Consider the following 24,030-nt stretch of genomic DNA (forward strand, 5'->3'; position numbering starts at 1 on the left):
ATATGAAAACCTTAAAGGGAAGATTTCAACTTTCTTAAAGTCGAAGATTAAATCAAGACTGTGCTGAACAGCGGCCTCTGTGGCCACAAGTGGTAATTACAGTATAGTGGTACCTACATTTTCCCACTCAGACAATCGCCTACTCCTCCTTTTGCTGAAACTAAACTAAGCTAACACTATAAAATTAAATTAGCAATGTAAAAATGTAGGAACATGTTGTGACAACGTCTGGTCTGTCAAAACATACTTAAAACCCTAAACAGGTGACAAAAAGGAAATTATTATATTTATTTCCTGCCATTTCTTTCTTCTCTTGCCTACTTTTTGTCCTTGTTTCAAACTGACATTGTCTTTCTTCTCTCTCTTCAGTTCAATACGTTCCAGGCAGTCATCGGCTACGATGAGATCGACTCGTACGTTCTCTTCCTCTACCCTGAAGGTGGTCTGAACTTCTTTGGGACTCGACCCAAGGTAAACTGGTTGTACACAAGCTTTTAAATCACAGCTTGGATATTTTAGACCTGCAGTTTTAATGACCGGTACTTGAGGAAAATGTTTTTCTTATTTTTTTCACTTTCCCTGCTTGTAGGAGTCTTATAATGTCGAGATCGAGCTCCCTGCTAGAGTTGGCTTCAGCAGAGGAGAAGTCACGTATCTGATCTTCTCCCGAACTGAGGGACCTCACTACAGCGTCACTAGTGATGAGCAGAGTGTTAAAAACCTCTACCAGTAAGTAAAAAACATCAATCACATCTGTTGCTAGTTAGGTGTCAGCTGCAATGCTAGCTTTAATTGAGTACAGTGCTTTGGTAAATACATGAGTTTATAGTAAGTGTTTGCTAACAGGAGAGTTAACAAGATAGCGGGCTTTGCTAGCTTTCAAACCGTCACTATCCAAACACAAATATAGGCTTGGTAAGGAGCTCGAAAAAGCAATCCACTTTTCCTTTTCACCTTTTTCCAAGTAGACATTCCTGCGCTGCATGTCGTTGCAGTGCAGAAAATCACAGGTGTTATTAATACATTGCTAACAATAGAAACCTGTGAGGTTGGAAATGTACACAGACTGGCCTGTGAGCTCCCGCTGACTGGTTTCTTGCTCTCCAGGGTTGGTAATACAGGAATTCCAGGTGTCTGGCTTTTCCACACCGGGAACCGTTACTCTTTTGACAACATTGTTCCTGCATCCATTGGTGGTCTCCTCGCTACTCCACTGCCTGGAGGACATGGTCTCTCCCTGGTAATTTGGTTTTAATCATTATCTATAGCTAAGAGTTGTTTTTTTTGCTGCAGAACTTCCTCTGACACCTCCATGATTTGTGCCTCTAGGACACCACCACCCCCGAGTACCCTGAGTTTGAGGAATACCCAGACAACAATTTTGACCCCGACAACCAGGATGAAGAAGATGACTACCCTCTGACAGGCGGAGACCCTGAATTCCAGCCAGCGCCTGCCGGTGACCTACCGCCTGCCGCTCCCTCCTCCCCTTCAGAGGATGTTCCTCACGGCTCACAGCCATCAAACAGGCAGTATGCTCCCCCTAATCCCCCAGAAGCAGCACCAGAGGAACAGCAACCACAGGTAACACCTAAACGTCCCTGCAAATTCAATGTATTAACAGTTTGATGCTGTTTTTCCAACCAAAAACACGTAAACTACAATCATTGCTAAGCCGCACTCTGTGGCAATCTCTTCAAATTCTTCTACTTATTGTAGTGGACATTAAAAAAAAGGAATTTAAAGTGGCAGTGCTGTCTGTGCTGAGAGTTTTGTAATTGTAAATGCTGTGGTTATAATGGAACGCTGCTTTGGAGACAGTACAGCGGTGTCAACAAAACGCTGGCCCAGCTCCAATCACAATCCCCTACACACTGTTTACAGTATGTAAAGCATGCATAGATCATAGCTGTCTGGTTTATGGCATCTGGAGAGAGTTAAAAAAAGTATTGTTTTGGCTCAACGACGACATGAAAAACACATTTGAAGTTAAACACAGCCGTTTCCGTCTCTGTAGGTTCCTCTGGAGGTGGTGGACGTCTACCCCCCTCACAGAAACGAACCACCTCTCTCCCCTGGGGGTCACGTGGTCAGTGTGGACGAGGACGATGTTGATTTTGACACAGGAGGTAGGAGACGAACCATATGTGTGTATGTGTATATTAATATGCATATAAATGCCTTCTTAACTTCTGAAAGGACGTTCACTTTGAGAAGCAGAGGGGTAACATTACCTCGCCCTCTGCAGCGGAGCAGCTCCGCAGCTGGCAGTACAATACTGCCGTTGTGCCGAGCAGCTCCCAGGTGTGTGTGTGTGTGTGTGTGTGTGTGTGTGTGTATGTGTGTGTCCAGTACTCCCGCCCTTGCAACTGCTCCCACAGGCTTTTGCCGTAAATAAGAATGTGTTCTCAGTCAGCTTGCCTGGTTACATAAGGGTCATAAGAGTCTTTTGGGGTAAAAAATGTTCATCTCAGCTCAGTTCAGAGTGATGAAATGCGATTTTTCATAGAAGATGCGAAGAAATATGTCATCAAAACGACAGGAGTTAGACCAAACCCTCATTTAGTGCTCAAAATGTCTCATATCTGAGATATAATACACCGTAAGGGGGATGTGTCTGAATAAAGTGTGTTTACATATACAGTCGTGTGGGCGTGTGCATTTTCCAAAGGTCAAATTTTTCAAAGTCTGAGAAAAAGCATAATTTTCCAATTCACACGCCTACGTTGTGATATCAGTGTTGTGGGTTTCCCTCGACAGAATTATTTAAAGCACAGTGATTTCCCCCTTAAGTGTGTGTGTGTGTGCAGAGTCTGAGAAAATACACGGACATCCTGTGTTCATCTGTATGCTTGTGTGTGTGTGTGTGTGTGTGAGTGTGTGTGTGATGCCCCTGTAGGATGACAGAATGCTGCATTTTGATCCCAAATCAGCCGTTTACCAGAGGGACAAATAGAGAGAAAAAGCAAAGCGCTCACTTGTTGAATGTGATGTTTTGAATCCGGTTCAGTTTTAGCTCTGCGTTGCCACGAATTGCTTCCTTTAAGAGACATTTTTAAATTTAGACTTCACGTTTCAGCGGTTTTGAAACTCTCTGCTCAGCAGTGTCGACCAAATGTTTAATGCTGACTGTCCTGTTCTTTGTTTGTTGCAAATAAATTAAGAACAGAGTGCATCACTTCCTGTGTGTCAGAGGATTTTCTCAGAAAAGAGCGATCATAGTGTTACAACAGTTCATGTAAAAGCTTCTATGACTTACCTAACCTGTAGATACAGTGTACATTACTTTATATACAATAAATCTATATATACTTATATATATAGACTTCTGAAATATCTTTTTTATAGCATTTTAGATGCTTTTGGAGATCATGAAGTAGCAGTGAATGTGTGTGTTTGTGTGTGTTTGTGAGTGTGTGCATGTGAATCAGTGGGTGTGGGAGGTGGGACTGCAACAGCTGGTTTCTCTCCAACTACTGCCTTGACATATGTGTTTTTGAGTGTGTGTTTTGTGTGTGTGTACGTCTCCCTGGATCTCGTCCACCTTCTTATTCTTCCTGTCCATCTGCACTATGGAAACAACCGTCAATGGTCTCTATTTAAACTTGCGTGTTTGTATGATGTAAGTACTGCAATCAAAAGCAACATCTCTTCTAAGTGGTCAAGCAAAGCTACCCAAGGTCACTGCCACTTCGACATCAAGTTTTATTTGACATAGATAATGGTAAAAGCTATAAAAATACAATGGAAGGAAAAAGGGATCAAGCTTTGATGTTAACATTGCAAATGACAGTCCTTGTCTGCATGTATGCCTTACTCTGTTAATCGTTGATAGGAGACATCAGGATATTGATTTTATATTAAATGTATTGTATATGTAAAGGATAATAATGATTATTTTCTCTCTCTCTCAGTGATCCAGTACACTACAGAGAATAAGGAGACATGTGCCAGGTATGTGACTAGATAACATGATTATACCTGCTGTTGCCTGTAGAGGAAAATGTATATTCTAACTATTTGTAGTGGTTTTCGATTTTACACATGAATATCTGTTTACTGGTCTTTGGGAATACTACTGCATAGTGTCTCCAGAGGAAGCTGTACAAAATCTGATTAAAAAAATGCCTCGAGTGATATCACTTGAGTCAGTGTTGTACAGTCTGAAGAAGTTTGAAAAGAAAAATCTGGAGGTGTAGAGTTGTAGCCTGCTCCTCATCTCATGAAGCTAGCAGCTTGAGGATACATTAGTCACAATTAGCGCAACACATCTGGATCTCTGAATGAACTGTTGAAGGTTGAGTTGCATTGTGGGTAAATATAGGTGCCAGGTGATGACAAAAAAAAGGTGATTACTGTTTCTGCAGCATTAAACTTGTTTTTCTTTGCTCTCTCTCTTGTCGTCCCAGATTCCAGCAGCAGTGCTCCCAGAATGCATTTTGCTCCGACTACGCCACAGGCTACTGCTGTCACTGCCGACCAGGCTTCTATGGAAACGGGCGCCACTGTCTACCTGAAGGTTAGAGCAGCACCATTAATGAGTAATAATCTCTTTAAAAGTTGAAGTAGTTTTTAGTGTAATCCTTGTGCGGCTCCTTCAGGCGCTCCACAGCGTGTCAGCGGTAAGGTGAGCGGAACATTGATGGTGGGTTCGACTCCAGTGGATCTGAACAACATCGATCTTCATGCTTACATCGTGGTGGGAGACGGGAGAGCGTACACGGCCATCAGTGAGGTGGGAGTCGAAAGAAATACATTTCAATATGTTATCTATACGTTTAAATCTTACAGAACGTGATCATAAATGTTCCTCTTCACAGGTACCTGAGCCAGTGGGCTGGGCTCTGATGCCAGTTGCACCAATAGGAGAGCTGTTTGGATGGCTGTTCGCTCTGGAGCTGCCCAATAGCCAAGCAGGATTCAAACTCACAGGTAAATTGAGTGTGAGTGTGTTGCCTTAGGATGTTATGTTGCCTCGTACATTCTGACTCACGAGCACATCTGTAGAGGGAACTCCTCTGCAGTCTGTGTTTGTGTGTGTTCATGTTTTCTGTCTCCAAGCCAGCTGTATTCTCTCCAGGGATGTGATGTGATATCAGGCTTCCACCTCCCCTCTCTAATAGGAAACAGCTGTCTGTGTGTATATATGTGTGTGTGTGTGTGTGTGTGTGTGTGTCCTGTACAGATGTAACCACTGCAGACATTCCACTTTTTATGATATGTAACTGCTGCACTGTCGGTGTGTCTGCAGTAATCTGGAAAATATTCTATAAATAGAAGAAGTGATTCGTTGATTGATCGGCTGATTTCCCACCAGGTGCTGAGTTCACTCGTCGCGCGGAGGTGATCTTCTACCCCGGCAACCAGCGCCTGTCAATCATCCAGACGGGCCGCGGCCTTGACAACCACAACCACCTCACCGTTGACACCGTAGTCAGCGGCAGCGTGCCGTTCCTGCCCCCTGGAGCTGAAGTCACCATGGATCCCTTCAAGGAGACCTACCAGTACTACCCATCTGGTAACCATAACAACCATAAAAGCCGAAATCGTTTGACATCTGTTTCGTCCGTTTGCCTAAAACCTTTTCTCGTTTCTGCAGTTGCCACCTCCACCTCTGTGAGGGAGTACTCAGTTGTGTCGGCAGATCGAGGCTCTGAGTCCTTCTCCTTCCAGCTGAAGCAAAACATCACCTACCGCGACTGTCGTCATGACAGCCGCACCGCCGCCCTGGAGACGCTGCAGATCACCATGGAGAGGGTGTTTGTAATGTACGTCAAAGAGGAGCGAATCCTGAGATACGCCATCACCAACAAGATCAGCCCAGTCGGAGGTGAGTCAAACGGGGATTAGAGGCAGATATCAGGCTTTCATTACTAAGCAGATGTGGTGTAGTCAGTGAGAGTGATACTCACCAGAAAAATTACAACACTGGACAATTTTTATGGGGATTAAAATGGGACAGGACAGGACACAGGACTTTTACTCAGGAGACCACTGAAAGCGTCTCAAATGAAACTAAAGTCAACATTGACTTATTTTAACGTGCTTATGTCACATATGTCGCATAAATAACATAGCGTACTTATTTGAACCCAAACCTGTCACAGTTCATCAAAAATGGACCCAAACGCAGACACTGTGTAAAAACACTGGCGACAAAAAGGCAACAAGGAAAATTAAAAAAAATTTAAAAGTAATAAAAAAAACAGAGGACAAACCATAAAGCTATGGGGAACAAATCCAGATCACAGTGAATACACAGGGAACACAGAGGAACGCAGGAGACACAGATGTTGACAGATGAACCAACGAAGAAACACACAAATACACAAAGGCTAATGAAACACAGGTGTACCCACAAAAATGGAAGGAAAACAGACAAGAAGTAGAAACATTTGTGCCAAATTTCGGAAATAATTTAGGAGAACCTTCAAAGTCGTACATTACCAGATCATTTCTCTGGTCATCGATCTGAAAAAAATATAAAACACCAATAAGATATATGCCTGTAATCTAGTGTAAGATTTGAAAACAACGTCAGGGTGGAAAAGCCATCGCATCCGCACTAACCGGCTGATGTCTTTCCTCCATTGAAAGGCTAACATCAGCAAATTATATCAAGGACCGAGTGTTTGAGTGACTCCCTAAATCCATTCCAGACCATCACTGTCAATCTTTAAGTGGGTGATCACACTGTAGGCGTTGAAAACGTGAGGTTTTCTGTTCCAGAGCCACAACTAGCATCCAGACCACCTCGTAATTGTTGCAGCGCTGCCACAGAAACCTCTGCCAAGCCACGAGGTTGGACAGGGCTCAGATTTAAACACACATGCTGCAAGCTGAGGGCTCGTTATACGTAAAACCATAGAAAACAGTGTTAAAGCGACTGTGTTACCTCTGTGGGTTCATTGTCTGCTCGAGGCTGCAGACACAAAAACACCACTGTCTTTAAGGACCGTTGTAACCACGATTTGCGTCACAGCTGGCTTTAGATATTGGTCGACAATTGGCATTTATGAGTTGAACCTGGACAAGTGTTGACGTTGTCTTGTAGAGTGAGCTGGTCAGGCAGTTAAAACTGAATGGAGGCCAGCACCATTCAATAAAGTTCAAGAATGAGGAAACCAAATAAATTGGGGAGAAAACTGTCCACCTCATTATTGGGTTTGGTGTCTGAAAGTACATTGTGATACCAGAACACAAAACCAAAACCACAAAAGTTAATGGCCATGATGGATTAGTGTACCAATCCATCTTCAGCAGATTTTTTTAGATTTAAGGTCTCCTCACCTTTGTGTCCCCTTTCCTTCCTTTCTCGACATTTTTATTTGCCCTTGCGTCGTCTGTTCTCATCTGTTCACCAGATACCACCAAACCTGCACAAATATGGAAATGTGTATAGAAATACAGCATGAACGTGTGTCATGTTCTGTTTCTGTCAACACACGGTGGTCATGCTTGCTTTACCCTCTCTGATGAAAGCCAGAGAGAGACAGAGAGAGACAAGAGACCTCAGAAGATGGAGAGGAAGAGGAAGAGGTTGAGAGAGACGGAGAGGTTGGGTTTTTGAATCCAGACCAAGTTTCTGTCATTTAAACGTCAACACGTTGATTAAAAAGGTTATGATGACACATCTCACACATGCACACGCACACACACTGATACACCCAGAGCACAGCTGGAAGAGCTTTCGGGGATCAGGGGTTTTGTAAACACGGGTTAAGTGGTGTGTGTGTGTGTGTGTGTGTGTGTGTGTGTGTGTGTGTGTGTGTGTGTGTGTGTGTGTGTGTGTGTGCATTCAAGGGTCTTACACTCTCTGGGAAATAATATCCCAGCCAATGACAGATTTTCTAGCGGGGGGGTTGCTGGGCAGAATAGCTGCCCACTGATGTCATGAGAATCAGAGATTGCAGGAGAAGTTCAGACACTGAACTGATAGAGAGAGGACAAACCTGACATGAGTCTGTGTTGTTTATAGGTAAAGTTATGGAGCCAGATTTGATTTCAAATCCTTTCTTTGTCAAAGATTTGCTTTGATTGGGTCTAAACCTGTGGATTAATACAACACATAGCCCCTTTGTGAATATCAATATCCTTGTGCACAGCTGTCATGGAGCATAATACAAGGTTCCTCCCTCAAGGTTTATTTTCAAGATTTTAAAGGGGTACTCCAGCTAGTTACAGTTGTGGGACTTGCTGTTTAGTTCTTTGAAGACACCTCAAAAGCTGTGTCCTACAATTCCCATAATGCACCTAATTATCATTTTTGATTTCACCTTCCCAAAACACACAGAGTGTGACATCATTCTCTGTTCAGGATGGCATTACTCCACTTGATCTTTACATTGCAAATAGTAATAGTAATATTTTTTGCTGCTAAATAACTGATCAAAATATCATTCAGTATATTTAACCTTTAAGGTGAACCAACTCAAGATAACCTTGATGACAGCTGTGTTATTTTCTCAGACTTCAGAAAACTCCCCCCAAGCCACAGAAGACATTTTACAACTGTTTTCATGGTCTGAACAGTACTCTCCTTGAACTGACCTTTATGTGTAAAGTTGGTGGAGTGCCCCTTTAAAGCTCTGGCTTTAAGTTCGAGGATCTATCAGTCAAACTTTATGTCCTGGATTGTGTTTTACCTTCATGCTTCTTGCTGAAGGCCTGCCTGACGCTGCCTTCATCCCTTTAAACATCACGCTCTCCTAAATTTCAGGTCATGTGTCAGTAAAAGTTAGTAATGACAGATAATGATACAGATAATTTTGTGTTGCACCCAGTGTGGTCGATTGGATTTCAAGAGTAGCCAGTGCCATCTTGACAGGGTTTTGGCTACGCCTCTGTAGAATCAGTCTTGTTTTTGTGTGTGCGTGTAGGAGTTGTGTAAAGAGCAACAGGTGGGAAACTGCAGTCGTTGCTTTGATGGTGTGTAGTGCATCTCTCTCTCTCTCTCTCGCTCTCTCTCTCTCTCTAATTACCACTCAGTCTTTTCTCCCATCCACATGTATCTCGCTCTCTCATCTCCCCGTCTTCCCGGCCACATTCAGGACTTTGAAGAGTCTCTCTCTCTTTGATAATGAGCCACAGTTGGCCTCTGGCTGTAAGAGATGGAAGCAAGCTGTGCCTAATGTGTGTGTGTGTGTGTGTGATTTTGTTTAGGTGTTAGCGTGTATATGTTGTTGTTTAACGTGGATAATGCCCCTTATTGTAAAGAAAAAGCCCGTCCTTAAACATCATTAAAAACAGATATTAGTGATGTGATTTCCTATTTATTTTCTTTTGGTTGGTTTGCTTTCTTACGACACTGAAATTTTCTCTTTCCTTGTGCCAAATGGAAATATTGGAAATATTTCCATCGTGAAGTTAAACAGTTCTCCAGGGAAAGTCAAACATACATTTTTCTTCAAACCTTCACACATTTTAAGAGCATTATTTAAACAACAGGACCACCACTTGTCTTGAAACCAGTACTAATTAACAGCGTCTCAGTGGTTTGTAAAGAGTCTGGATTTGCGGCTCGAGTCCCGCTGTACCACCCCCCATCCTGATGTATGCACTCGGGAACATATTGAAGTAGAGAAGCACTTAATTTATTGAAGTCTTTACATTCTTTTCTAATGATTTCCCATGAGTTTTCTTCTTTCTTCTTTTCTTCTGTGTTTTCCACAAAATGAGTCTGAGGTTTGTTGTGTAAATATTCTGAGCTGTACGTTGGTATGAGGAAACCCCGAACACACATCCGCTCACTCATCCCTCTGTCTGTCTCTCATGTATATGTGTGTCTAACCTCATCCATATGTTGACGATTGAGAGCATGAAGGGAGTCACTTCCTAGGAGGAAACCGTCCCTATGGGAACTTGTCTGGAGTGATTTTACATGTGTGTTTGGTTAGGCTGTCCTGTAATCATCGCTGTAATCATTGGAGTTTTACTGCCGAATAATCCACATCTTAATTTATCTTAATTCAGGACAGTTTGAAGCGTTGCTAGTCTGTGCAGCTGTGCGGTAGATCTTCCTTGACATGTCTCTCTGGAACCACATATTATACTTTAGTGTCACTGCTTTCTATCTCATCTCTATCTGTGCTGCCGAAGCTGAAAATATACTTTCCGCGTCTGTGATTGTGTGAAAGTTTGGGTCCCAGAAGTAGTGCTGTAATAGAAGCTTCACTATTGGCGCTAACAAACTATAGCGTTTACAAGGTGTCAGTGGTGGAAATTAAATTGCTAAATTGCTAATTAGTATATTGTTGTTATGTTTCTTTCTCATGTCATTTAATCCGTCTCTGCTCTGCTCTGCAGTCGAGCCGACTGGTCCGGAGCTGGTCAATCCCTGCTATGCTGGAACCCATGACTGTGACACCACGGCTCAGTGTATCCCCCTGGAGGGACAGACCTTCCAGTGCCAGTGTGCTACTGGTTACAGAGGGGATGGACGCAACTGTTACGGTACGGGCACGCAAGTACACATACACTGTTCAAGATGTCTTTCTGGATATAGTGTCGTGACAGTGTATGTACATTTCAAAGTGCTTCATTTTGCTTTGTTTAGTCTAATGGTGCCCCCCCCCCCCCCACAAACACATGCAAGTTAAAGACAGTTCAAGGCAGCATGTCTGTGTTTCATCAACATCTGTCCATCCAGTGTAGACGGGTCAAGTACAGGCAATCGTCTGTCCCTCTCTCTTCTCTTCTCTTCTCTTCTCTTCTCTTCTCTTCTCTTCTCTTCTCTTCTCTTCTCTTCTCTTCTCTTCTCTTCTCTTCTCTTCCAGTTAATTCTCTAGTTAATAGGGACATGCAGTGCTTTAAGCTGGTGCGTGGCCTGTCATTAGCCCAGCAGCAGGTCCTTCTCTCCTGCTGACAGCCCTAGGAAAGCCCCAGGCTCGGGCTTAGTTCCCATGATTGGGCCTCAGTGTGTCTCTCTGGTCACATCATCTGTGTGTGGTTTTGTTCTGTACGTTGCAAAATACATTTAAAAATGCAGTCAAGAATCCAGGTGTGGGGTTACGTATACATATAATGTATACATAAAAGCACCAGTAATGACCTTTAATTACAGCTTCAACACTCACAGACACATGCAGCAGGCGACATGTTGTTAGATCGAGGATTCCTGGTTTACAGGCTCATGAGTTCATGTAAAAACGGTCTCACTTTCTCTCCTCTTCTCTCACTGCAGACATAGATGAGTGTGCTGAGGGCTTGTCTTCATGTGGCGCTCACGCTCAGTGCATGAACCTGCCTGGGAGCCATCGCTGCCAGTGCCAGAGTGGCTTCGAGTTTGGCTTCGACGGGCGTACCTGCGTTGGTGAGTTGCAATGAGTGAAATATACTGAAGATGTACTGATGACATGGGTTTGAGTTTTTCTTGGATCAAAATTTGGTCTTTAGCCACGCTCGAAACTATGAGGCTTTTTCGCTTGGTGCTTTGAGCTACATCAGCAGCATTATTTTTTGTTTCTAACATAGTTTAACCAGCCTACTGAGCTTTGATTGTACTGTACTCGCTGCTGCTCAACTGTGCTCTGAGTGCAGGTGTATATATCGGCAGTTGGCGCCATTCAGAGAAGAGATTGTAGCGGATGAATGGGTTGAGGCATCTGTTTAGTACTTGAAAGTTCCCTAAGCAGGGTCACTTAACCCCCCCTTTCTTTACTTTTTGTGTCTGTTGTTTCAAGGCATGTTTCAACACCTGCTAATTCTTCTCTAAATGAATAACAAGCCCATTGTAGTGGTTTGCCTTTGAGCTCAGCTTCATGACACTCCATCATCTAACTGAAAACACTACATCAACAGGGATATCATTAAAAGCCACTAAAATAAAGGCTTGGCTTCAGCAAAACGTCAACTACAACCACTAAACATGCTGCTCTGTGTTGAATCAAGCTGTGTCAGCCTGTCCTCCTGCGTGTACTGTAATTATGATAAATGTAATGCTCCTCACATGCAAATCAAAAAAGGAGCAACAACAGCAACCATGTCATTCTCCATTCTTCACCACATGAGAGATATTTTGCTGCATGTTCCAAAATGAGCTGAATATTTTGGAAGAGACCCACATATTTGTCCGAGCGCAGGCATAACATTTCTTCCACAACAGTAACGCACAGCTGCAAAAGTAAGGAAACACAGTGAGAGGGGAGGATGGGTGACAAATGTGAGGGTGGGAATGAGAGGACTAATGTGAGAAGGGAGCGGGTGAGATAAGGCAGGAGAGAGGGGGGTGAAAGTGAAAGACAAATGGAGCAATGACACAATGTGTGTTTTGCTTCGGAATGTGTGGAGGAGAGAGGTCCTGCTGACGTGTATGTTGGTGTGTGTGTGTGTGTGTGTGTGTCCTCCTTTCACCCATCAGTATGAACTCCTGATGAACCTCCTTTAAATCCTCCCCACCTCCCTCCTTGACAGATAATGTTACACTTTACATAAAGCCTTGAATTTTTCCAAAACCTCAAACCATAAACTGATAAGATACAGTACAACTGAACTAAATTATTTCCATCCAGCAGCCAAATATCATTTTATAGCTCAGTATAAATATGTGGAGATAGTCGAGTATATATTTATTTCCAAATTCCAATCTGAGGTGTTTCTACATTTATGGTTGTTACATTTTCATTCCCGGTCCTTCTATTTCCTTAGATGTAGACGAGTGCAGCTCCTCTCCATGTCACATCAGCGCCAGATGTATCAACGGACTGGGTTCCTACCAGTGTCAGTGCCAGGCTGGGTTTTATGGTGATGGTTTCTACTGTTCCGAGCAGGAAGGTCCGTAAAATTACCACTTATGTCATGCACAGTGATGGAATGTAACTAAATACATTTACATAGGTACATTTTTGAGTTACTTGTTCTTTATTTAAGTATTTCCATTTTCTGCTACTTAATATTTCCACTACATTTTGGAGGCACATTGTACTTTTTACTCTACTACATTGATTTGATTATTTTAGTTACTAGTTACTTTGCAGATTACATGCTGCGTCAAAGCCAAAGACGCGCATTTTTAAAGTAATTTACTATCAGATAACAAATCAGTTATTCCAGTAATCAGAGCAATGCTAAATATCGGATCTGATTATCAGTCGACCCGTAGTTTAAGTGGACATTACATGTAGATGTAGTTCACTTTTACTTTGGGGTCACTCCCAGTGATGTATAAATACTGTATAAATAACAATGCATATCTAAAATTAACCAAATACAATGTTAACAATACTAAAAGGTATTTTTTCAATTGTTTGTCTACAGGACAGACAGTTCGCCCAAAGAGTCAGTGTGAGCAGCACAGAGACAGTCTTCAGAGCGGCGGTGAAGATGGTCGACCGAGTGTTGGAGCTTTCGTCCCTCAGTGCGACTCTGACGGACGGTACCGACCACTGCAGGTGAGCACTGACTGGAGGTGAAGTGCATGGCTGACTGATGACCTGGGTTATGTGATGTAAAAATTTGGAAATAATTCATGACAGTGTCACGGCTCCACTGGACATTGTTGGTGTGTGGACGGTAGGGGGCAGGAGAGAGCAGGAACCAGGACTCCACCTGGTACAGCACCTAAAGACTGTGACAGACCAGGTGAGATGAAAACCCACTGACAAAAACACACTTATTGTATCAAAAAAGCATCAAAGAGTGAATGCCAAATTGTCAAATTTGTTTATTTTTTCATTTTTTTCCTTAATTTTGTTCATCTTTATCTCCACAGATGAACCAGAGCGTCCTAAAACTCACTGTGAACACTACAGAGACAGTGTACAGACCACAAGTCCAGAGGGATATCCTATACAAGGAGCCTATGCACCTCAGTGCGATGCTAATGGACAGTACATACCTTTACAGGTTTGTCCCAAATAAGTGTTTTAAAGAGCGTTATTTCACCTCCAAATGAAGAGAGATTAACTTCAATTAATTACAATAAAAATAAATTGTTGTTATTGCTGATATCATGTACTTCAGTGTCATGGCTCCTCTGGACATTGTTGGTGTGTGGACAGTAATGGACAGGAGAGAGCGGGAACAAGAACAGCACCTGGTACAACACCCACAGACTGTGACAAACCAGGTGAGGAAGGTGCACTCACAGATATTGTCTTGCCATATTAGGGTTTTAGGCAATAACCATAACCAATAAATTAACTCACTATATATAAATGGTGGAGTGCCCCTTTAAAAGTCAATGAAGCAAATAAGCAATTATGGGCTTCCCCCACTTTCTATAAACCTTCACACAAGGATGTAACATTAGCTGCTGAAGAATGTCAGCTTGTTTTCATACATCTAACTTTTAATCCAGCATGCTACACGTGGCCATTTAGCCACCTGAAATGCTCATATATGCAGATGACACCATCCTGTTTTGCCTCAGTACTGTACATGCATCAAAAGGGACCTGCCTTCTAACCTTTATGTTAATCTTAGCTTATTCTTTTTCTTCATTTACAGATGAACCAGAGCGTGTTAAAACTCAGTGTGAGCACCACAGAGACAGTGTTCAGACTACCAGCCCAGAGGGATATCCTATAGTCGGAGCTTACGTACCTCAGTGTGATGATAATGGACAGTACAGATCACTACAAGTCAGTGCTTGTAATTTGTTTAATCCATGAAACATTTTCATATCAATCATTAAACTGTAACTTTGAAGCTTGATGAATTCATTATGGTTACTGTAATTGTTCTTTTAGTGTCACGGTTCCACTGGACATTGTTGGTGTGTGGACACTAGGGGGCAGGAGAGAGCAGGAACCAGGACTCCACCTGGTACAGCACCCAAAGACTGTGACAGACCAGGTGAGATCTTAACTGTTTTGACTGTCAAGCTAACAAAGTTTGATCAGATTTGGAGGAAACTCACAGCTCTGGAATGTGATCATTGTTTAAACAGACAACCTAACTGGAGAGACCTTCAGGCACTAAAGGAATAGTTCAACATTTTGGTTTTAGATTAAAATACATTTAATGCGTTCCTCCCCAGATGAACCAGAGCGTCCTAAAACTCACTGTGAGCACCACAGAGACAGTGTTGAGACTACCGGTCCAGACGGATATCCTATAGTCGGAGCTTATGTACCTCAGTGTGATGCAAATGGACAGTACACACCGCTGCAGGTCAGCAGTAATGACTGATAATTGAGACAAATAAACTAATATTGTTTTTGAATTTAATATAACATAAGAATTTCTGACTGAAAATGTGTATTTTTCAGTGTCATGGCTCATCTGGACATTGTTGGTGTGTGGACAGTAGGGGACAGGAAAGAGCAGGAACCAGGACATCACCGGGTGCACCGCCTACAGACTGTGACAAACCAGGTGAGAAATAGAAATATACATGAATAGACAGGCCTCTCCCTTTATTCAGTTTCACATGAGTGCTTGAAACGGTTTTGTTATCAGCAGTAACAGCGTTAGCAGGTGTATTATGTCATGGCTCTTGAGGCTTTCTTGCTAAACATTGACCTGTGAACCCACTAATTCCTCAACTCAATGACAAGTCAAACAGACAGCACGTTTACGTGAGTGTGTGTCTAACCTTGTAAGTGGTGCACGATTGAGGTCATTGGGTCACAGCCTTGGAATGCCTGGAAAAACAGGTGATATCACTGCAAGACTGTGTGTGTGGTGGGAAGTGGAAAACGTTACTCTGACTCTGTTCTTTTTTTTTGTTGATACCAACCGACTGGATTTTATAACCTTCTGCACTTTTTCAACTGACTTATAAAATTTAACAGTAAGCAAATTAACATCGCTCCAGTGTTCCCTTTAAAATGTGCCTTTTTAAAGGGCTCTTGTAGGTTTTTATACAGACACAGCCCAGTCCACACATCCAGCATTAACCTCAAGTACTAGCCTATGCAGTTTCAAACTTCAAACAAATAGTGGGCAGCATATTACCAGAGTAACCGCTAACTGCTGATTGCTATACCTACTGTTAGCTAGATAACTCAGTAAAGTATGAGAGTACAGGGACTGAGGAAAATGTATACTCTTTTCGTCTCCAGATGAACCAGAGCGTCCTAAAACTCACTGTGAACACCACAGAGACAGTGTACAGACCACCGGTCCAGAGGGATATCCTATAGTTGGAGCCTATGTACCTCAGTGTGATGCTAATGGACAGTACTCACCATTGCAGGTAAACATTTTTGTCTTCATCTGTGTTATGATTTTACTTGCATTACTTGAATAGAATTGTAGACGTAATACGTAAATGATCTTTCATTATTGCTTCAGTGTCACGGCTCTTCTGGCCATTGTTGGTGCGTGGACAGTAGGGGGCAGGAGAGAGCAGGAACCAGGACTCCACCTGGTACAGCACCTAAAGACTGTGACAAACCAGGTGAGGAGAAAGATTCTGCTCATTGAACCTCACTGGTTCCATATGGCTTCTTTTAATGAAGAGAAGTTTACAAGCCAAACAATGTAGTGATGTTTCCATTACATTTCTAATTTTTGATAATATTCCTTAGATGAACCAGAGCGTCCTAAAACTCACTGTGAGCACCACAGAGACAGTGTACAGACTACTAGCCCAGAGGGATATCCCATACCAGGAGCGTTTGTGCCTCAGTGTGATGCTAATGGACAATACACGTCTCAACAGGTATCATTCTGATTGTTTTGTAAATGAGATATCTATGCACCCTTATTGTTGTTGCAGCTACAATGATCTTTGTGTCTATTACAGTGCCACGGCTCCACTGGGCATTGTTGGTGTGTGGACAGGACAGGGCAGGAGAGAGCAGGAACCAGGACTCCACCTGGTACAGCACCTAAAGACTGTGACAAACCAGGTGAGACTGCTAATTCAAGCTGCTCGTTGGTCCCACAGTTGGTTAACTCAGTAAAATAACTCGCCAGGGCTGATGTGGAATTGAGTTAATATCACCCAGACCTGCAATTTTAGAATTCCTAGAAACAATTTGTGTTCCTTAATAACTTGCGTAAACTTGTAAATGTTTTCCAGATGAACCAGAGCGTCCTAAAACTCACTGTGAACACCACAGAGAAAGAGTGCAGGCTACTACTTCAGATGGATATCCTATAGTTGGAGCTTATGTACCCCAATGTGATGCTAATGGACAGTACCTACCACTGCAGGTTAGCCTGACTGACACACCTATATAACTTTACCATTGAGTGATCATACTTTGACTAACTTGAATTTATCTTTCTTTGTTGTGTTAGTGCCACGGCTCTAGTGGACATTGTTGGTGCGTGGACAGAACGGGGCAGGAGAGGGCAGGAACCAGGACTCCACCTGGTACAGCACCTAAAGACTGTGACAAACCAGGTGAGACTGCTAATTCTAGTTTTTAACCTGCCAAAGACCCCTAGACTATGTTTACAGTGGATATAACAAGGTAGTTTTAACATCTCAGCTAAGAAGCAGGAGGCCAGAGTGAAGGATGATAAAGTTTTGGAGTTAGATACAAACATTCTGCAGCATTCTGGGTGAGATGTACAAGCTGACAAACATTCTTTATGAGGCCAGCCAGAAATATTTATAGTATAGAGTTTATACAATATGAGAAGAGCTTGAAACGAGCCAACTGTTGTAGATTGCAGGACCCACAGAATGAGAAATGAGCATGATGCACGCCAGATGGTTGTATGGATTGTGCCAAAATAACTCACAGTAAGTCTGTGAAGGAGACACTATTAATCTAACAATAGAGAGGTGTCGCAGAAGTCAGAATTAATTGCTAGAAAGTTCTTGCACACAAGAAAATCTTAGCGACAGATGAATCTGATCAGAACCCAAAACATTGTAAATAATGTGAATACAAGTGATTGACTGAATGCAGTTATGAGGAGACACCTTGGGATGCACAGCCTCCATCTTTGTGTCTGAAGAGAGACAACAAAATGCATATCATCTGCATAGAGTTGGTAGGACGGGACATTCTGCTGCAAATGTTTTGAACCAAAATTCATACATGTGGCACCTTTAAAGAAATGTACGTAAAATAAAACATTACAGAATATTAGCAAAAAATTTAGATAAATTACATAGACAACATTTTAAACACAATATTTACAAGGTGATGTAAAATACAACAATATTAAATATGCACATAAAACAATGAAACCTAATATGAGCTGGATCTCTTTAGTTCAACACTTAAGGGCAGTCTAAATGTGGTTGTAGGCTGATGTGAATAAATGTGTTTTGAGTTTACTTTTGAATGAGTCAGCTGAGTTAGCTTCTCAAATTTGGAAAGGAAAACAATTACAGTTTCCCAAGAACCCATTGTGTGTTTCCAAATAACTAAATAACTTTCCAAATTTGGTCCTTCTCTCCAGATGAACCGGAGCGTCCTAAAACTCAGTGTGAGCAGCACAGAGACAGTGTGCAGACAACCAGCCCAGAGGGATATCCTCTGTTTGGAGCCTTTGTACCTCAGTGTGACGCTCATGGACAGTACTCACCTCAACAGGTAAAACTTGAGACGGATTCTTCTTTCTCCTTTGTTTTGTTTTTATGTTTCTCTTGTTTTTGTTCTAATTATTATTTTGATCATTGAAATCATTCTGTCACAGTGTCACAGCTCCACTGGACATTGTTGGTGTGTGGACAGTAGGGGAGAGGAGAGAGCAGGAACCAGGACAACAGCTGGTATACCACCTGTAAACTGTGACAGATCAGGTGAGACACTTTGAATTTTCTAGATACTTGAGCAGCCAATGATTTGTGGCTCTTGGTTATTTTAGCATAACAAGTGGGAATGGGGAAAACAATAGTCTGGCACACAGCCTCTCATAAACCCACAAATTAAGGTTTGTGTGTGTGATTAAAATATTAAAATGATATAGTGTGTTAATTAGTGAGCTTCTTAGTGAGCAATCTAAAAGAAATATCTAACAAGTAATGTCCTTGTGGCACACAGAAAACACATGACTTGATTCTTTGCCTCGCTCTCACTTAGACTCTGATGTTCACACAGAGGCTGTCCTATAAATTCAGCTCTAGCTATGAATTCCATTTACGACCATCCGAACATCTGAAGCGGTCATTTGGTGGTAAGATGAGCTGCTCCCTGTTGCCAAGCGACCACCAAAACAAGACAGGTTAACATGAGCAGCTGAGTGACAAAACAGTGTTGTACCCGCCCTACAGACGCAGACACACAGAAACACATGAGTTGTATGTATGCGCTGCTTTTTGAAAACTTATCTGAGCTCTTATCTTTGTGTCATTCACACCTGGAAGCTGCACAGTACAAACACAGATTTTCTTTTTTCTGTTTTTGGGTGGTTACTGCACCGGAGCCCTATTCCTTGTTGATGAAGGCGGGGCATTTCCTGCTCATTTTTGGTTTGGGAATCATTTTCATTAATCCAAATCAGGAGTTGAGACAAGAAACATTACTGAGTGGATGTAACCCCCATAATTTAACAATATTAATATCTGTTAATTCATTTGATATAAAAAGTTTATTGGACTGCTATTGAGAGTTTTCAAGATAATAAAAACCTTAGTCAGTCCAAACAAGAAAATATCAAAACAAGGAAGTAATTATTAAAAAAACTTAATTATGTACAATTACAATGAATGAATCAAATTTTTCTCAATACAGCTGGAAGAAAAACTTGCATTCATGAATTAAATTTGCAGCAAATTTAGCAGTTTACGTGATGCAGCCATCAAACACCCACATTAAACTATTTGTGTGCTGGTTGAAGTTAGTATTATTATGTGGGCAGGCATAAATACATAGTATATGTATTTATGCCTGCCCACATACAACTCACTGCCAACACAGTAAGTCAGCCTGAGGATTGAAATATCATTGATATAGTGGACAGTCCATGTGCTGTCCATTTCTGGGAAGAGACACAGGAACCACTAATTCAGTTGGTCATGTGGTGAAACAGTAAATAGATGTAAAACCAAGTGATTCATAACCGCCACTGAAATAAATCCTGCTGGAAAAACTTAGTGAGAGACATCAGTCTACTTGTTTTGTTAGTCTTTGTCTCTCTTCTCCTCTCTGATCTCTTCTCACCCGCCTTTCAAATATCATCCTAATCTCCGTCTTAGTTTAGAAACTGTGCAGTCTCACATTAGAAATTTACTGAGACTGAGAGAGAGGCCAGTATAAACATTAGTGGAAGCCTAAAGTGGTTTTGGGTTTAGTTCTTAAGCTCTCCTATAAAGTGAGTTATTAAAGGGATTTTACGAGGTAAACAGTATTGACAAAAGCAAGATGTGTGTGTGAGTGTGCGCCTCTTTAAACACAGGGCCTTCCTGCACCATTAATCAAGCGCTCCACCTCTCGCTGGAATATAAACTACAGCAAGAAAACACACTAAGAATACACCTAAATAATGACAAATGACAGTAGGATAGGATCCAAATTGTAATTTTAGAGCTGTGGAGAGTTATATTTAACTTTAAAAAGAGTATCAACGTTGGGTGTGTTTGATTCGTGTCCCCCTCAGTCCCTGTGGTTCCGACCCAGCGCCCTGAGAGCGTGTGTGAGCGATGGAGGAGCAGTTTGATCGAGCACTATGGCGGGAAACCAGAGCCACAACAGTACCTGCCTCAGTGTGAGCCAGATGGGCAATTCAGGTACACACACACATACACACACACACACACACACACACAACAAAAAACAATAGTTTAAATCATTTTTTTAACGACAAATTACTTTTGAATTGTCTCTCAGTCCAGTCCAGTGTTATGGAGAGTCGACTTACTGCTGGTGTGTGGACCAGGACGGCCGGGAGGTTCCTGGCACTCGATCACATGATGTCGTCAAACCCGCATGTGAGTATCTGTACACCTGTGCTACATGTTTGTTTACGTGCTGAACAGAATACAAACTTTTTTTTATCCATCCTGTCTTGTCCCAGGCCTTCCCTCAGCGGCCCCGCCCACCGTGCGCCCACTGCCCCGCCCAGATGTAACCCCGCCCACAAACACTGACATCACACTGCTGTACGCTCAAGGACAGAAAATAGGGGCGTTGCCTTTAAACGGTACCAGACTGGATGCAAGTCGGGCCAAAACACTGCTGACTCTACATGTAAGAGATGAACGGATAAAAACACACATGCTGTACTAACAGTTTTTTCTTTGCTCTTATGTTCACAGGCAGTTCTTGTTGTTCTTTGAATATTTAACTGTCCCCAAACATTTTATCTAATTAAGTTTATCCATCTTTTAAGTGTCGGTGTTGTTTACTATCGTGTGTGTGTGTGTCCAGGGTTCCATAGTTGTCGGAATAGCCTATGACTGCAAAGAGAACCGAGTCTATTGGACAGATTTGTCTGCGAGAACAATCAACAGAGCTTCGATGTCTCCTGGAGCCGAGCCTGAGATCCTCATTAATACAGGTAAGAACACACACACACACACGCCCTCATATCTATAAGTTGTGTGATGTTTAAATGATGTCAATACCTTCTGTATGGTCTGCTTGTAGATCTGGTCAGTCCAGAGGGTTTGGCGGTGGACGTCAATCGTAGGTTGATATTCTGGGTCGACTCAAACCCTGACATGATCGAAAGCGCCAACCTGGACGGCAGCGGGAGGCGGACGCTGTTCGACACGGACTTGGTCAACCCACGCGCCATCATAGTGGTCTCTTCCTCCGGGTAAAGCTCTCTTCTTGTCCTCATCCATCTCAAAAAACCTGCCACTTCTGAAGCTTTGGCAAGGTTTATTTGCAAACATGTACAAATAAACAGGCGCCCACACACTCTCTCTGCGATCAAGTGTAACATCCTGAAGCAGAACGAGCTCTCACTGTATCCAGAGTGGTTTCATATCAGAGGAGCGCACAGATGGTTTCCAGCCCATTACCGCGATCATGAAGTCCAACACAGTTAATCCTCAGACAGGCTATGAGTCAACACAGCCTGTGTCTAATTCATTAGTGCAGCGCAGTTTAAATATTTAAAGCCTTTAGCGGAGAGGATTCTTGTTGAGTCTGGTTTCTGGAGTCAGGAGACTGTGACACAAACATGACCTCATCAGTACGAGACGGGCGATAAGGAAATCGATGGGTGGTGGTTCTCAGGGTGGAGTGTGTTTGATAATAATGTCATTTAGGTGACATTTAAATGCTTTGTGCACCAAACTGAGCCAAGAAAACTGCACTGGATTTACTGATGTTGTTAAACCTGGACACACACACACACACACGCACGCACACACACACACACACACACACACACACACACACAAAAGTACAGGGCTGTCATCGGTCAGCTCTCCAGGAATAACATCTGCTTTTCATCATTGGTACTAATCACATAATCAACAGGTATGCATGTACGTGTGTGTGTTCACAACAGAGCGTGTGTGTGTCACTGTGAGTCAGAGAGTGTCTGTGTGTGTGTGTGTGTGTGTTAATGTGTGTGATACAAATGATTAAACATCGCAGCAATAACCCGACTCATAAAACCTTAAATGTGCGTTTCACGTTATTTGGATTGACGGTTTAAAGTAAACTATCTGACTGAAGGCCAAGTGTGTGCGTGTTTGTGTGTGTTTGTGTGTGTGTGTGTGTGTGTGTGTGTGTGTGTGTGTGTGTGTGTGTGTGTGTGCATGTCTGACAAAAAGCCAAGTCCTAAAGGTAATTACTGCCTCACACGGGTACACTTATGATTAAGCATGTGCTCTGTGATTTCTGAGCCAGCACATGTTGCCCTCTCACACACACACACACACACACACACACACACACACACACACACACATACACATGCAGAAACATAATCACACACAGCGAGCACATGCACTATAAAATCATGCACACGTGTATGAATGTCTCACACCAACATCTGCTTGCCCATAGGTTCATCAAACTGAATAACGTACACACTCATAAACATATGGTGTGTGTGTGTGTGTGTGTGTGTGTGTGTGTAAGCTGATTGCTCATGTGGTGTGTGTTACCTGTCGTTCCCAGCGGACTGCCCCACATGTACACCATCGCACACAGATGAGAGGCAGCGTGGCGTCATAAGCAGCCCACACACACTCTGCCCGGAGCTGTTCACATCCACATTTAGGTGTTTTGAAATGTTGCAAACAATAAAAAAATGATTTGATTCACCACAAAAACACATCCAGAAGAAATATGAAGTTTAGTCAAAATGAAAACATGTCTACTTGTGTTAGTCAGTGCGGTCAGTGTGTTCTGATGTATGCAGATGAAACAGCCGCAAAAAAAGCCCAGGGAACGCTGAGGGTCAGAGGTCGCATGTTGCTCAGAGTAACCTGACCGTGACCTCATCAGTATGAGACAGCCGGTCCCTCCAGCCCTTTGCTCTTGTACCCATATGTACCCACTCTTGTGTGTGTGTGGTTTTCCTCTTGTCTCATTATATTAGCCAGATCTCAGCGCTCCATACCAAAGCAAAAACACAGTGACTGCAAAAATATGTTTACTCGTCCTCTCTAAAGTGTTCAACATGATGCAGAAATCCAGCCTGGATCCTGTGTCGTGTCTCGTCTAATCCCTCACTCCTGTTTTTCTCCCCTCAGCACTCTGTATTGGACAGACTGGAACCGAGAGGCTCCGAAGATCGAGAGTTCGTCGGTGGACGGTCAGAACCGCAGGGTGGTGGTGTCTGACGGGGTTGGTTTGCCAAACGCTCTCACATTTGACTCGTCTTCAGGACAGGTCTGCTGGGCCGATGCAGGTAAACACCACAGTCACTGTGACTACTGGTCAACTGCTTCCACCATTATTGGTAGTAAAGTTCAAGTACATTTACTAAGTACAATACTAAAGTACTGTTTTAAGATACTTGAGTCTTTCTACTTCATGATACTTTACACTTCAACTCCACTTCTGCTCTCAGAGGGTAATATTTAGGACTTTTTACTGCACTACATTTATCTGACAGTTAAAGTTACTATTTACAAATTAAGATTTTACAAACATAACATACGATAAGCTTATAAAATATGACGCATTGTCACAGATTAAACAACCCAGCACATAGTTGAAGTTAAATGTTTGCCTTGAATTCGTGACAGTATTTAACGTTGTGTATTGCTACTTT

General features: G+C 42.6%; 1 protein-coding gene across 1 annotated transcript in view; it reads left to right on the plus strand.

The window, feature by feature from the left end:
* nid2a (nidogen 2a (osteonidogen)) overlaps positions 1–24,030 on the plus strand; it is a 36,140-nt gene that overhangs the window by 9,480 nt on the left and 2,630 nt on the right. The window contains exons 4-39 of the mRNA XM_073462475.1: positions 370–471; positions 590–729; positions 1,108–1,240; positions 1,330–1,584; positions 2,018–2,129; positions 3,915–3,954; positions 4,410–4,519; positions 4,602–4,735; positions 4,821–4,932; positions 5,318–5,518; positions 5,600–5,830; positions 10,306–10,452; positions 11,183–11,311; positions 12,646–12,771; positions 13,255–13,388; positions 13,473–13,578; positions 13,709–13,842; positions 13,960–14,065; positions 14,446–14,579; positions 14,688–14,793; positions 14,978–15,111; positions 15,210–15,315; positions 16,005–16,138; positions 16,237–16,342; positions 16,473–16,606; positions 16,691–16,796; positions 16,970–17,103; positions 17,191–17,296; positions 18,310–18,443; positions 18,547–18,652; positions 20,449–20,578; positions 20,679–20,779; positions 20,866–21,038; positions 21,219–21,348; positions 21,438–21,609; positions 23,507–23,664. Of these exons, the coding sequence (XP_073318576.1) occupies positions 370–471; positions 590–729; positions 1,108–1,240; positions 1,330–1,584; positions 2,018–2,129; positions 3,915–3,954; positions 4,410–4,519; positions 4,602–4,735; positions 4,821–4,932; positions 5,318–5,518; positions 5,600–5,830; positions 10,306–10,452; positions 11,183–11,311; positions 12,646–12,771; positions 13,255–13,388; positions 13,473–13,578; positions 13,709–13,842; positions 13,960–14,065; positions 14,446–14,579; positions 14,688–14,793; positions 14,978–15,111; positions 15,210–15,315; positions 16,005–16,138; positions 16,237–16,342; positions 16,473–16,606; positions 16,691–16,796; positions 16,970–17,103; positions 17,191–17,296; positions 18,310–18,443; positions 18,547–18,652; positions 20,449–20,578; positions 20,679–20,779; positions 20,866–21,038; positions 21,219–21,348; positions 21,438–21,609; positions 23,507–23,664 (4,756 nt within the window). The remainder of the gene's footprint in view (positions 1–369; positions 472–589; positions 730–1,107; positions 1,241–1,329; positions 1,585–2,017; positions 2,130–3,914; positions 3,955–4,409; positions 4,520–4,601; positions 4,736–4,820; positions 4,933–5,317; positions 5,519–5,599; positions 5,831–10,305; positions 10,453–11,182; positions 11,312–12,645; positions 12,772–13,254; positions 13,389–13,472; positions 13,579–13,708; positions 13,843–13,959; positions 14,066–14,445; positions 14,580–14,687; positions 14,794–14,977; positions 15,112–15,209; positions 15,316–16,004; positions 16,139–16,236; positions 16,343–16,472; positions 16,607–16,690; positions 16,797–16,969; positions 17,104–17,190; positions 17,297–18,309; positions 18,444–18,546; positions 18,653–20,448; positions 20,579–20,678; positions 20,780–20,865; positions 21,039–21,218; positions 21,349–21,437; positions 21,610–23,506; positions 23,665–24,030) is intronic.

This window comes from Pagrus major, chromosome 24, assembly GCF_040436345.1.
Source record: "Pagrus major chromosome 24, Pma_NU_1.0".
NCBI classification, from domain to species: domain Eukaryota; kingdom Metazoa; phylum Chordata; class Actinopteri; order Spariformes; family Sparidae; genus Pagrus; species Pagrus major.